This window comes from Ochotona curzoniae, unplaced genomic scaffold (genome assembly GCF_017591425.1).
Source record: "Ochotona curzoniae isolate NIBS_2020 unplaced genomic scaffold, NIBS_Ocur_1.0 contig_883, whole genome shotgun sequence".
Lineage (NCBI taxonomy): Eukaryota > Metazoa > Chordata > Mammalia > Lagomorpha > Ochotonidae > Ochotona > Ochotona curzoniae.
Genome location: NW_024466599.1, coordinates 41,756,544 through 41,771,275, shown reverse-complemented (window position 1 = coordinate 41,771,275; position 14,732 = coordinate 41,756,544). Strand labels below are relative to the sequence as shown.

The window sequence follows — 14,732 nt, the reverse complement described above, 5'->3', positions numbered from 1 at the left end:
GGTCTCAGTGCTCTGGGCCGTCCTCGACTGCTTTCCCAGGCCACAAGCAGGGAGCTGGATGGGAATTGGAGCTGCCGGGATTAGAACCGGTGCCCATTTGGGATCCCAGCACATTCAAGGCGAGAACCTTAACCGCTACGCTATTGCACTGGGCCGTAGAATTTGTTTCTTAGTTAACTTGAATTTTAATGCAAAGAGTGAAAGATATATGACTCAAATAATGATGATGACAACAATCAACTTTTTAGGTGCTGAAACTGCTGAATGTTTCACAAACCCCACCTGCTTAATTTTCATAATATTTCTTAGTGCTACTATCCATGTTTCCACTTAAAACACTCTGTGGCACTACCCATTAAGAAAGCTGTAGAAACAAAGAAAAACAGGGATAATAATAACATGGAGCCACTAATCACTCTTGGACTGGCTACATTTCATGTTAGAAGAAATCAGGCCTTCTCTGTTAAGCCTGTGTCGTTCTGAAGCAATAAAGCATATAAATGTAATATAATAAATAAAAATAAAATCATAAAATTTCTTTATTATATACTTCATAGGTTTTGAAATTATTAATCCAACATTTCCAATTCACCTCAAGGAGGAGTTAGAAAACTATGTCTGAAATAGCTGCTCAAGTAATGAAGAAAAATGTATCACTCACCCAACCACAGCGTACTGCTGCCCCTCAACAATGAGAACTTCAGCCGGTTTCCTTTCTTCTGCAGCTAAGGGGTAAAGTAAATAAACAGGAGAGATAAGGCCACAAAAACCATATAGACTACTGGAGAAAAAAAATAATAACAAAAATGCAGTTCCTATGTAGAACCTGGAACTATCTCATTTCTAAAAATATCTATTTCTTGGGAAGCAATCTGGCACAAAGTGAATAAAATATAGAGCATACAGAAATGGAGGGATTTGGATTTGAACCCCAGTACTGCCAATTACTGAATACATGGCCATAGAGCAATTATTTAACCTCTTCGAGTCTCAACTCTGTATCCAAAATTAAATGCAGTGAACAATACCTGTGTTTCAGACATGCTATCGATGATGGAGAAAATGATGAAGAAAATGATGAAAATTGTTTTTCCTGTAGGTTTGGTGTGTTATTATTAGTTTAAAATGCCAAGGGGCCAGTGCAGTGGCATAGTCAACTAAGCTTCCACCTGCAGTGCCCACATCCCACTGGGTGCTAATTCATGTCCCAACTGCTCCACATCAGATGCAGCTCTCTGTCATGGCCTGAAAAAGCAGCAGAGAATGGCACAAAGCCTTGGGTCCCTATACCCACACGGGAGACTCAGGAGCTCCTGGTCCGACTGTGGCCATTGTAGCCATTTAGGGAGCAAACCAGTGGAGGAAAAAAATCTGTCTCTCCCTTCCTAACTCATTCAGATAAAAATAAATCTTAGAACAACAAGGAAACAAAAACCCTAGCATTTAAATACTTTCCTTTGTTATTATCATTCCTAGAATGGGTTAATTTCTAAATTCAGTGGGGGGTGGTACATTTAATTCTCAAGATTTCAACACAGAAGTTACTCCATTTTCAGCATGATATTTCTTATCATTATAAAACAAAACTCAGCATTACGAGGTAAAAAGAACAGTAAATTAAATGATTGTCCTGGATCAGCCAAATCAATGTTACCATGGACACATTTCCCTAACTTCAAATTGTTCTAAACAATTAAAAACATAAAATGTCTGTCTCTTCTGTTTTTTTTTTTTTTTACTCTTCTGTACAGTGTGAAAAAACTTTGAATCACAGTTCACTATGTATATCAGACCCCAAATGTTTGAAAGCAAGAACTGTTTAATTCTTTTTTTTAAGACTTATTTTATTTTTATTAGAAAGCCCCATAAACAGAGAGGAGAAGAGACAGGAAGATTTTCCATCTGTTGATTCATTCGCCAAGTAGCTGCAACAGCTGGAGCTGAACTGATCTGAAGCCAGGAGCCCAGAGCCTCTTCCAGGTCTCCCAAGTGGGTGCAGGGTCCCAAGGCTTTGGACCATCCTTGACTGTTTTCCCAGGCCACAAGCAGAGAGCTGGAGAAGCGGTGCTGCTGGGATTTGAACTTGCATCCATATTGGATCCCAGTGTGTGCAAGGCAAGAACTTCAACCACTAAGCTACCGTGCCAGGCCCTTTGACCAATTCTTAACACTGCAGAAAAGCAGTATGCTGCTTCATCACAGGTAAGAAAAAGGTACTTAAACAGTCTGCTTGAGGTGAACTTGTGGCATAACAGGTAAGAGGCCGCTTGGGATACTTGAATCCCCTAACAGGATGTCTAATTCAGCTCTATCTCCAATTTGGGTTCCAGCTTCCTGCTACGGTATACCTTTATCAGTCAAAAGTGACAGCCCAAGAACTTGGGTCCTTGCTACATATATGAGAGACTCAGATTTAATTCTCACCATCTGGTTTCAACTGGCTCAGTCCCAGGTGTTTCACATATTTGGGGAATGAACCAGAAAATTTAACATCTCTGGTTTTTATCTTCCAAATTAAATAAAAATAATCTTAAAGATTTATTTATCTATTTATTTATTTTAAAAATGCAGAGTATCAGAGAAAAGGAAGTTAAGACAACAGAGCAAGCGATATTCTATCTGCTATTTCTTTCTTCAAATGACAGCAAAGACCAGGGCTCAGCCAGACTAAAGCCAGAAGCTACTTCTGGGTCTCTCAAGTGAGTGGCCAGGGCCCAGTAGCTTGAGCTATCTTTCACTGCTTTCCCAGGAACCATTAGTAGGGAGCTGGACTGAAAGTGGAGCAGCCAGGGTTTGAACTGGAGTCCACAAGGGATGATAGCAATGCAGGCAGCAGCTTAACAAGTCACAGCACTGCTCCCCAACATACCTCAAAAACTTTAAAAATTTTATTTATTTGAAAAACAGAATTACAGATAGAGAGACAGACAGAAATCTTCCATCTGTTCGTTCACTTTCCAAATGGCTGAAACGGGCAGGACTGAAGCCAGAGGGCAGGAGCTTCACCTATGTCTCCCAAATGGGTGCAGAGGCCCAAAGATATAGACCACTTTCTGCTGCTTTCCTAGGTCCACTGAAAGGGAGTTGGATCAGAAGGGGAGCAGCCAGGAACTGGACCAATGCCCATATGGAATGCCAGCATCATAGGCGACAGCTTAATCCCCTACCCATTTTTTTTTTAAAAAAAAGGTTAGTAAGCCTGAATTTGAATCCCAGTTTTATCACTTCCTAGCTATGGAATATTAGATAAGTTGCTTAACTACTTTGTTTCCATATTTGTTAATTGGTAATATTAATAGTTATAGCTCATGTACCAACAGAGTAACACATGTAAAGTGCTGAGAACATGTCCAGCACCAAGAAGCACTCAATTAATATCAGCTGTTAACCATTAACCTTAATTTCCCCAATACCCAGCCCTGTTCTAGTAACTCAATAAATGTATATTACATAAATGAATAATACACCCAGGATCCATAACCTTACAAAAACTAACAAAATTTGAGGTGGCATATCTGGCACAATGGGTTAAGTCACTGCTTGCAACGTCAGCAGCCCACACTGGAGTCCACAACAGCCTGGCCCAGCCCCAGTTATGGCCATGTGAGGAGTAAAGCTATGAATTAAAGATGTTTCATTCTCCCTGTCATTTTGCCTTTCAAAAACAAAAACAAAAACAGCCTAATAAAATGTTAATAAGCTTCTAATAGTATATACTTACGCTATTCAGAGAGGGGAAAAATAGGCAGGAACAACAGTAGCAAAACCTATATGGTTAATTCATTACACTATATATCATTTCACTCTCAAAGATCTTTATGTATTCATTTTTATTTGAAAGACAAACAGAAATCTCTCATTTGCTAGTTCAATTCTTAAATATCGAGAATATTTATCATTTTTTTTAAAATATATTTCTGTTTGTCTAATAGTGGACCTGAAAGACTAGGAGCTGTTCAGGGACAGAAACATGTCCTAGTCATCTAGTGCAACCTCACACAATAGGAAATCAACCAAGTAAAATTGCAAAGAGCAAATGAGTGACATGCATCATCAACTTAAAGCAGTGATTTAGAATGGTTAGTATATTCTACTCAGTTTTTGCTAATCATAATATAATTATAACCAGCATAATATAGTTATAACCAGCATAACGATCATATAATCAATGTTTCATATAAACAATTTCATATAAACAGTTTCACATAAACAATTGAAACTGTAATCACAGGAGCAGGTTTGGTCTGGTCGTTAAGACGCTATAAGACACCACGGCGCCCAGCTTTGGCTCCCAATTCTAGCTTCCTGCTAATGCAGCCTCTAGGGAGCAAGAAAGATGACTCAAGCAACTGGATTCCTGTCACCTGTCAAAGAACTGGATTGAGTTCACAAATCCCAGTTTTAGCCCCAGCTCAGGCATTTGCAGAAGAATATGGATGAGAGCTTACCCTTTCTGTCTCTCAAATATATAATATATATGAAAACATACAGTGCAAAAAAAAATAGCTGTTAACACTCTTACCTATTAAAACTTGCCATTAGTAACAGATGTTTGCTTATTTCCTTCAATTCATCTATCCAATATCCAGTATGAAGTAATCTATGCCTTATCTGTCCTTAACCCATTCTCTCTTACCATAGTGGTAGAAGAGATGAACTTACGCTTAAGCCTTAGATTTAACCCCAGCCACCTTGCTCCTTAAACCACCTCTTAACTCTTACCCAAAATTAATTTGCTGCTTCTTTCTGTTAAACATGAAAATACAATTTGGTCCTTCCTATAACAAAACACCTTCTTGACTTTCTGAGTTGATTAGAGTAATAATCTCTCTCATTTCTCTTGTCTCTCTGCTACCACTTCATCAAACACTTTCTCCTCACAAACTGTTGACATATAATCCATTCTCTTCCTTACCTTTCCAGTTACTTAGCATCTCCACTGAATTATCAAGATTGCTCTTATGTGTCAAATGGTGGGTCATTATCTTTTTCTTAAATTACTTATCTATTTGTGAGAGAGTGAAAAAGAAAAGAAGAGTGAGCAAGAGCAACACAGAGAGTTTTCATCTAGTTGGTTCACGCCCCAGATGCTCACAACTGCTGGAACTGGGGCGAGGCCTGAAACTGAGAACAAGGCGCTCAAGCCAGAGCTCCCTCACAGCCACAGGTGCACAATCACTTGAGTGCTCACCTGCCACCTCCAAGGGTGTGCACGAGCAGGAAGTGGTGTCAGGAGAGGAGCATGCTCACAGGGGATGCAGGTGTCCCAGGCGGCATCTTAACCACTACACCAAACACTTGCCCACCTATTTACTATCTTTCTATTCAGGCTTTCTCTTGAAGCATAGCTGAATTTTGTGTAAGTATGAATTATGTCATTTCAAAAGGTTTCTATGCAGAAACATTAAACTTTAATATATTATATTATACATTGCATAAAATTGGAAATAATGGAACTGCCTCCTCCATGAACATATTTAAGAACTTCATACTGTCAAATTTAGTGTTACATGGTAAACCAATAGCTTTATAAGTACACAATAGTTGTATACAACAACAATAGTGTTGCATTGTAAACTAACCCTTTATAAATACACAATAATTGTCTCATTGAAATTCCAACTTTGGGCCCAGCCCAATGGCTCAATTAGCTAATCATCCCCCTTCAACTGCCAAGGTCCCATATGGGCGCCTGTTCATGTCCCAGATGCTCTACATCCCATTCAGCTCCCTGTTGGTGGCCTGGAGGGCAGTGGAGAATGGCCCAAAGTCTTACGATCCTGCACCCACATGGGAGACCTAGAAGAAGTGCCTGGCTTTGGATCGGTTCAGCTCCAGCCACTGTGAACACATAGGGAATGAACTAGCTGATGGAAAATCTTCCTCTCTGTGTCTCCTTCTCTCTGTAAATCTTTTCCAAATAAAATAAACAAATCTTTTTTAAATTCCAATTTTATATATGTATGTTCTGGATTTCTTCCCATCTCTCAGGTCTTTCTTTCTATGTCTTCTATAGTACTTATTCTACAGTTCTTTGCACTTTGATTTTTTTCTATCATATAACAATACTACTTATGATGCTAACGAGTATTTTTTTGGTTTCGCTCAATTGACTCAGCATCTTACAATTACAGCTGTTACCTCTGTTTCAATACTTAAAAGCTAGTGCTTACTGAATGAATGTATGTCCCTGAACAGAGTCAAGGAGCAAGCACTGTGACAAGCGAGCTATCACATGGCACAGGTTCATTCACTCTCACAGTGCCAGTTAGAAAGTCCTGACACCTCCACTTCCAATCCAGCCCCCTGCTAATGCTGTCAGTAGATAATGACTCAGGGGCCCTCACTTCTACCATAAACACGAGAGACTGGGATACTGATTTTACCTGGCCCAGCCTTTGCTGTTGTGACCATTTATGGACAGGTTTAATGGGTAAAAGATACCTCTGCTTCTTTGCCTTTCTCTCTGTCACTCTTTCAATTAGATGAAAATAAACAGTTCTTTAAAAACTAAAACAACCTGGAACAGTAACTAGGAATATAGTTTATGAAATTACATAGCTGGTTTCAAATTCCAAATCCCCAAGTTTGCTAAGTGCTCTAAATTTCCATCTTCATCACTCCTATAGCTAAAATTAAATTTCTGTAAGGACAAATTACAATATTGTATGAAAATTGCATAGTGTAGCATCTCGCATATGGTTAATACTCAATACCTATGTGGTGCTTTTAAAAAACAGCAGAGAGAAAGAGTACTACCACCCACTGGCTCACATTCCAAAGGCCCGTTGCAGCAGGAAACAAACCAGGCTAAAGCCAGGAGCCAGAGGTGAATCCCAGTCTCCCACACGAGTCAAAGATCCAAGTACTTAAGTGATCACCTGTTGCATCTTGGCATAGAAGAAGCTGGAACAGACTCAAACCCAGGTACTGTGATATGGGATGCAAGAATCCTAATCAGGCAATGCCAAATGCCTGCTTCTCAGCAAATATTTGAAATTATTATAAATTGCCAGAGATAATTCTCCTATAAACTATTTATTTAACCAAGCTGGCAATATGCTAGGCTTTTAAATAGGCATTTTCAATCAAAGAAATACTAAACATACATATAAAATAAACAAGCAATATGTAAAATTCATGAGGTAAGTGTCTATTGCAATAGTTAAGAAACTGTTTGGGACACCCACATCCCAAACTGGTGTGCCTGGGTTCAAATCCAAGGTCAGCTATCATTCCAGTTTTCTGCTAATGTGTACTCTGAAAGGCAGCAGGTGATGGCTCAAACACAAGAGGTCTTGTCATCCCCACAACTGCTCCAGCTTGAGCTCCTTACTCAGAGCTTACGGCAGCCACAGCTATTGTGGGCATCTGAAGAACGTGCCATCCGATGGAAGACGTCTCTCTGCTGTCTGTCTCAATCTCTGCCTTTCAAATAACTAGAAAATAAGTGTAAGAATATTGGAACAGGGCCCGGTGGCGTGGCCTAGCAGCTAAAGTCCTTGCCTTGAACGTGCTGGGATCCCATATGGGCACTGGTTCTAATCCCAGCAGCTCCACTTCCCATCCAGCTCCCTGCTTGTGGCCTGGGAAGGCAGTCGAGGATGGCCCAAAGCTTTGGGATCCTGCACCCGTGCGTGATACTTAGAAGAAGTTCCTGGATTCTGACTTCGGATCGGCATAGCATTGGCCATTGCAGTCACTTGGGGAGTGAATCATTGGACAGAAGATCTTCCCTGTCTCTCCTCCTGTCCTTATATCTGACTTTCCAATAAATAAATAAATCTTTTAAAATAAATAAATAAATAAATAAATCTTAAAAAAAAATAATATTGGAACAAAATGTGTGAGGAAACACATACCCACTGATTTTTTTTCAGGTAAAACAATCTTTCCCTCTGATATACAGTCAACGAGATCCTGAAATTCTGCAGGAACATCAGCTTGCTTCCAACGCTCATTGTCTAACAGGAGGCTATTCAAAAAAGAAAAGCAAATGTTAATCTATTTCAACACCTCTTCCTCAATTGAAAAGGAAGAAGTGAACACAATCTTTAAAAGTGCTGAATACCATAATAAATTAGAATCAATCATAAACAGGACCAATATTTTCAGAAAATATCTTTGTTTATATCTTAGTCTAACCATGAAGAGTGATCAAGCATAACTGAAGTGGGAAAGAAGCCACAGACTATACTCCTAAAAGTACTTGAATAGCAATAAACATTCAACTCCATTTTGGAAAGCTAAGAAATGTGATTTTAAATTCTATAAGCTGCTTTTTAACAAAAATTCATTTTGTCAAGGATTTTGGCTAGCCTGTCTGTCAGGCTTTTAGGTATCATAAAGTTGTTTGAGTTTCATAAAGAAAAATACATGAAGAACAGAATAGACATGGTAATAATACCTGAGCTTGGTTTTCCTCTCTTCATGAAACCTGTTCACAAACTTGTTAGCTTGGCTTTGAAGTGCTCCAAGTAATGACATGCTTTTTCGTCCACAGATCTGTTCAGTGTCCAAAATGAATGCTTCCATTAATCTAGAAAGTGTTATGAATTCTGTGGAATTTAGTTTCTCAAGAAAACCATCCTAATTATAAAGAAAACAAAAAAAATTATAACACAGTGTAACACCGAATACAGAAGAGCAATAAAGCTTAGTTTAATAAATGATAGCAAATTATATTGATATTATACTACAAAAAACAGAAATTTTTATTTTAAATAAAACTTCCCAGAAATCGAACAGAAAGTTTAAAATTATGATTTTGATATTTTTATAAGCAACACGGCAGCACAAATGCATGCAGATCACACTATGAAATTTCCACAACATGAGTTTAGCTTTATTAATTACTTGTTTGGCTATTACACAAGTACACATGAGTATAAGAAGAGCACATTAATGACCAATTAACTACTAAGGCATTATGTTCCAAAAGTGATCTTCAAAACTATTAAGATATTTAACAATTTTTCTATTTTTATTGAGATTATTTTTAAACACCTCCTTTACACAACGTAAAAGTAATAACGTTAACTTTATTAAATATTTAGAGACATAATATGCATGATAGAGAACAGAGAAGAACAGCAAGAACACTATTCTAGATCCTCAAAATAATCATGACATATGAAATATAAAACATCCAAAGCTTTACGGAAACAACTACCTTTGCTCTCGAGGTGAGAAATTTGACAGCTCGATCGTGACATATATCTGAAGCATTATACAATAACTCTTGGATATTATTTGCCAGCTTTCCTAGTTCTAAATCAGTCAATTTCATATCTTCACTGACCCTGAAAGTGATAAAATGAGACTTAGCCTGAGGAAGTTGAAAACAACATTTTCCATAGATGAAACATATATTTAAAAAGCTGTAAGATTCACATTTGAGGAAAAATTCTGTGTTGTACCAAATACGTTACAGTTAAATGACAAAGCATGACTTAAACATGCTCATTAACACATACACAGTTGAACCCTAATCTAATCTAATATATATATAGTTCAAAACATAAGAAATAACATAGTTCTGACTTTGGAAAATTTGCAAAATCTATAATAAAAAGCTTTTTATGTAAATTACAAGTTTAAACTTAAGTTTAAAGGCAAGCTATTAGCTATGGAAAGAGAGGGGTCATGCATTGAAGACACAGAGATGAAGAAAGAATAGAAGATATTTTGTGATAAATAGGCTCCTTTACATATAATGATTGGCAATGGTTAATGTTTAGCTCAACTGAACTAACAATTACCGCATTTAATGCTAGACATTGGAGGGGATAAAATGAGTTGCTGCTCTCATGAAAGTTATCAACAAGTACTTTCCAACTTTGAGCAAAAATTAAGATTTTTTAAAATTTTCCTTTGGTGACAGTTACAAAGACCACTAATTCCAGGAGCCAGGGTTGTGGCATAGCAACTAAAGCTGTCACCTGTGATCCAAGTATTCTATGTAGATACCATTTCAAGTCCCAGCTATTTGAGGAACCAGCAGATCAAAGATCTCTTTCTCTGTAACTCTGACTTTCAAATAAATTTTTTAAGTCTTAAAAAAAAAAACCCACTAATTCCATGCCAACAATTCAGTGTAATGCTACTATGAGCCACATTAAGCATCTCAGCATTTCTTTTCCCACTCCAAGTTGAACAACAGAAATCTTCACACACTACCGAGGTTCTGATGTATATTAATTTGCAGTGAATCACTAATGAGATTAAGATATTATAGAAAGTTATTAACTGCTCTCCTTTAAAATTTGATCAATAAATTTATTTACTAAATTTTTTAAAATAATGGAAGAATTAATATTCCTAAAGTGCTATCAGAAATATTGTCTTATTCAATTCCACACTTTGAAGCAGGTAGATGAGGATACTGCATCTCAGTTGAAGTGATCTGCCCAAGCTCACATGACTAGGAGCTTGGTACCAGAACCCAGAATTAGTCTATTTCTAATTGTTTAAGCTTCTAATGCATCAACATTTATTTTTATGTAATCAGTGGTATTTCAACACTGAGTTCACACACAAAAAAAAGTCTGCTTCAATTTCAAAGTTCGAATTTACCACTGAAGTAAAATTTTACTTTCAGAAGGATCTCTAAAAATTTACCCCATATGGGGCTGGCATCAAAGCACAGGGAAGTTAAGCTTTCATATCAGTTTCAGTTCAAGACCTGGCTATTCAGCTTCTGATTTAGCTCCCACTAATGCATCTTAGAAAGTAAGGAAAGACTGTCCAATTACTTGGGTCCCTGTCACTCACGTGGAAGACCTGGATGAAGCTGCTGGCTTTGGCTTGACCCAGTCCTGGCTGTTGTGGCCATTTAGAGGGTGAACAGGAAAATATTTTGCAACATAGGTGACAGAAAAAGGACTTCTTTAGCGATTAAATAGACAACCTCAAAAAAATAAAAAAGATAAGCCAATAAAAAGTGGGCAAGCGCCTGGAAAAGGCATTTCACAAAAGAGGCTAACCAACAGTCAATGAATGCTAAGGTATAATTAAAGGTATTCTCTTATCAATCATCAAGGAAACAAAAATTAAAGCTACTTTACCAGGGAGTCAGTGTCTTGCCCTAGTGATTAATGCATCTGCATGCTACATAGGGATAACTGCATTCAACTCCATGCTGACTCCAGCTTCCCACTAATGCTTACGCCAAGTAGTGATGGTCAAATAATTGGGGTCCTATCACCTTCCGGGGAGAGCTAGACTAAATCCCTAGCTCCCTTTTTGCTCCTGATCCAGTTTCGACCAGTCATTGTAGATATTTTGAAACAAACCAGAGGGGCTAGTATGCTCAGGTTTTCAAGTTCTTTCCTCCTCTCTCATTCCCTATATAAATAAATAACTGAAAAGTTTAAGCAAACAAGTAAACAAATAATCAAAAATTCCTATTAGTGGCAAATCCTACAGAATGGCTAACTTTTAAAAGGCTGACATGGCCCAGCACAATAGCCTAGCAGCTAAAGTCCTCATCTTAAATGCGCCAGGATCCCATACGGGCACTGGTTCTAATCCCGGTAGCTTCACTTCCCATCCAGCTCCCTGCTTGTGGCACGGGAAAGCAGTCAAGCATAGCCCAAAGCCTTGCAATCCTGTACCCGCCTGGGAGACCTAAAGGAAGTTCCTGGATCCTGGCTTTAGATTGGCACAGCACTGGCCATTGCAGTCACTTGGGGAGTGAATCATCGGACAGAAGATCTTCCTCTCTATCTCTTCTCTCTGTATATGTGACTTTCCAATAAAAATAAATAAATCTTAAAAAAAAAAAAAAGACTGGGGCCCGGCACGGTGGCGCAAGTGGTTAAAGGTCCTTGCCTTGCACGCCCGGGATCCCATATGGGCGCCGGTTCTAATCCCGGCAGCCCCGCTTCCCTTCCAGCTCCCTGCCTGTGGCCTGGGAAAGCAGTCGGGGACAGCCCAAAGCTTTGGGAACCTGCACCCGCGTGGGAGACCCGGAAGAGGCTCCTGGCTTCGGATCAGCATAGTATCGGCCCGTTGCGCTGACTTGGGGAGTGAATCATCGGACGGAAGATCTTCCTCTCTGTCTCTCCTCTCTGTATATCCGCCTTTCCAATGAAAAAATAATAAAATAAATCTTAAAAAAAAAAAAAAAGACTGACAAATTCAGTGGAGTGTGTTAGGGAGTAGCCCAGACTCTACAAAATTGTACCATAAAATTCAAAATTAAAAATAAAAATTAAAGAGAAAAGTATAAATTAATTGTGATATATGCATCAAACAAACCCACAACAATGTTCATAACAACCCAAAATGTAAATGATCCAAACCTTACCAATAGAATAAGTACACTGTGGGACTGTTCATACATAAACAAAAATAAAACTTTTGGAGCCAGTGTTGTGGCATAATGAGTTAAGCTATTGCCTGTACCACAGCATTTAAATGTGTACCAGCGACCTGGCTGTTCCATTTCCAATCTAGCTCCCTGATAACGCACCCAGGAAAGCAGCAGCAGACAGTCCATATACATGGATCCCTGACACGCATGTGGGAGGCTCAGATAAAGACCCTGCCTTTTAGCTTCAGACTGGCCCAAACCTGGTTATTACAGCCAACCTTTCTCTGTGCTTCTCTTCTTTATATTTTTCAAGCAAATTTATAAATATTCAAAAATAATGATAAAACTTCTCAGGCTGGCATTGTGCCACAGGAGGTAAAGCCACCACCTGCAATGCCGACCCCAAACTAGAGCACAAATTTGAGTAGTAGCTTTTCTGTTTCAAACCCAGGTCCCTGCTAATTTGTCTGGGAGGAAGCATAAGATGGCCCAAGCACTTACACTCTGCTACCCATGTGAGAGCCTCAGATGTAGATCAAGGCTTCTGGCTTCAGCCTGGCCCAATCATGGCTACTGTAACCACACTGGGAGTGAACCAGTGGATGCAAAGATCTTGTCTCTGCCCCTCTCTCTCTCTTTCTAACTTTCCATTTCAAAGAAATAAAATAAATCTTAAAGGATAAAAAAAAATAAGCCTATCCGGGCATTCTGATGAATATTGCAAACATAATATTTAGTGTAAGATATCAGAGATAAAATATAACTATAATTCCATTTACACAAGGGTACTTCAAAAACAAAAGAAAACAGAATTAGAAATTTGATGTGGTAGAAAAAACTTTGAAATACACTGATATGAGGTTATCTTCAAAAAGGTCACAGAAAAATTGTATTATGAAAATTATACATGGATTTCAAACTTTTTTTGCACCAAAAGACTTACCTTTTAATGCCATTGTCCATGCGCTTTAAGAAGTATCATAATGCAAAATTTAGAAAACTTGAAAAACCAGGAATTCCAATAATTTCCCTTGGGAAGGGTTTTTTCTGCAGAGCTGGAAACATTCTATTTCTTAACCAAGATATGAGCTCATCAATGATTTCACTTAATGATAATTACTTGAGCTGAACATTTGTAAGTAATACCCTTTCCTGTATGTGTACTATACTCCAATTTAAAAGGCTAAAAAAAACCCCTAAAAACTCCAGTCCTTTCATTTTCCTTTCTGCATCTATGAATGCAGATAAGGTGATAAAAGCTGTAGTGGCCACCTTAGACTTGGGGAAGCTATACAATGAAGCCAGCAGAGCACCCTTCTTTTAAGTTTTATTTATTTTATTTGAAGGGGGGAAAAAAAAAAGACATGAAAAGAAACACTTCATTTTCTAGTTTACTTCCCAAATGATTTATATAGGTAGGGCTGGGCCAGATCAAAGTTAGAAGCCTGTAATGCAACCTAAATATCTCACCTGGGTGACAGGGCCCTAAGAACTTGAGCCATCATCTGCCACCTCCCAGGTGTGTATTAGCAGGAAATGTTCAAAAGTAGAATAGCCATGAGTCAAACCAGGCATTCTGATATGAGAAGCAGAAAAGTAAGCAGCAACGTAACCACTGTAACACAAGCCCCTAGCTCCACTAGCAGAGCTGCCTTCTAAAGTAAGGGCTGCTCAAGTGAGGATCTTTGAAATGCTAAATGAGAGGGGAAAAAAACTTAAAATACTTAAGCTATATAGTTTTTACAACTCTTTTTGTAGCAATTTTGGACATTACTCCAACTACTATATGTAAAGATACTGGCCTGAACACAGATAAAACAAAGCTTTTTACATTCAGTTCAGAGTCTTATCTTGACAGGAAAATATGGTACAGTTGACTTAATATTATGATTGTGACCTTTATAAACTCCTGGACCAGTAGGTGATTAATATAAAAACAAATGAAAGTATCAAGTACTTTTTATTCTTAATAACTAAATCTAAACTGTGTTTCTGGACTAAAAATATTTTAATGCTTTGGGTTCCCCCACCACCATATTTTAAATTTTTAACAAATGTTTAACACTTCATTAGGTGACAGGATTCACGAATGGCAGTAATGAAGGAAAAAAATAAGCAGACCAAAGTTTTTTTTCTTAAGAAAAAACTTTTTTTCATTAGTTGTTTAAACAACGACTATACACATTAATCAAATCCCTGAGTCCCATTCTCGTACCTATAGATTAGCACCCACAGAGTAGGGAATACATGATATTTGTCTTTTTGGGGACTGACTTATTTAACAAAGCCTAACATCTTCCAATTGCATCCATTTAGTTGCAAGAAACAAGACTTCATTCCTTTTTATAGCTCAGCAATATTCCATAGTATATATGTACCTCATTTTTTTATCCCGGAGTCTGTTGGGGGGGCTTCT

At 38.1% G+C, this 14,732-nt stretch overlaps 1 protein-coding gene across 7 annotated transcripts in view; it reads right to left on the bottom strand.

Annotated features, from left to right (window-relative positions):
• The window catches only part of VPS54 (VPS54 subunit of GARP complex), a 117,271-nt gene that overhangs the window by 51,658 nt on the left and 50,881 nt on the right, over positions 1-14,732 (bottom strand). For all 7 annotated transcript variants that reach the window (XR_005885184.1, XR_005885183.1, XM_040993335.1 and 4 more), the window contains exons 13-16: positions 9,173-9,302; positions 8,408-8,589; positions 7,863-7,975; positions 662-725 (exon numbers count right to left, since the gene is read on the bottom strand). Coding sequence is in view for 5 of the 7 variants with exons in the window: in XM_040993335.1 (XP_040849269.1) it covers positions 662-725; positions 7,863-7,975; positions 8,408-8,589; positions 9,173-9,302 (489 nt within the window). In the remaining 2 variants the exon portion in view is untranslated. The remainder of the gene's footprint in view (positions 1-661; positions 726-7,862; positions 7,976-8,407; positions 8,590-9,172; positions 9,303-14,732) is intronic.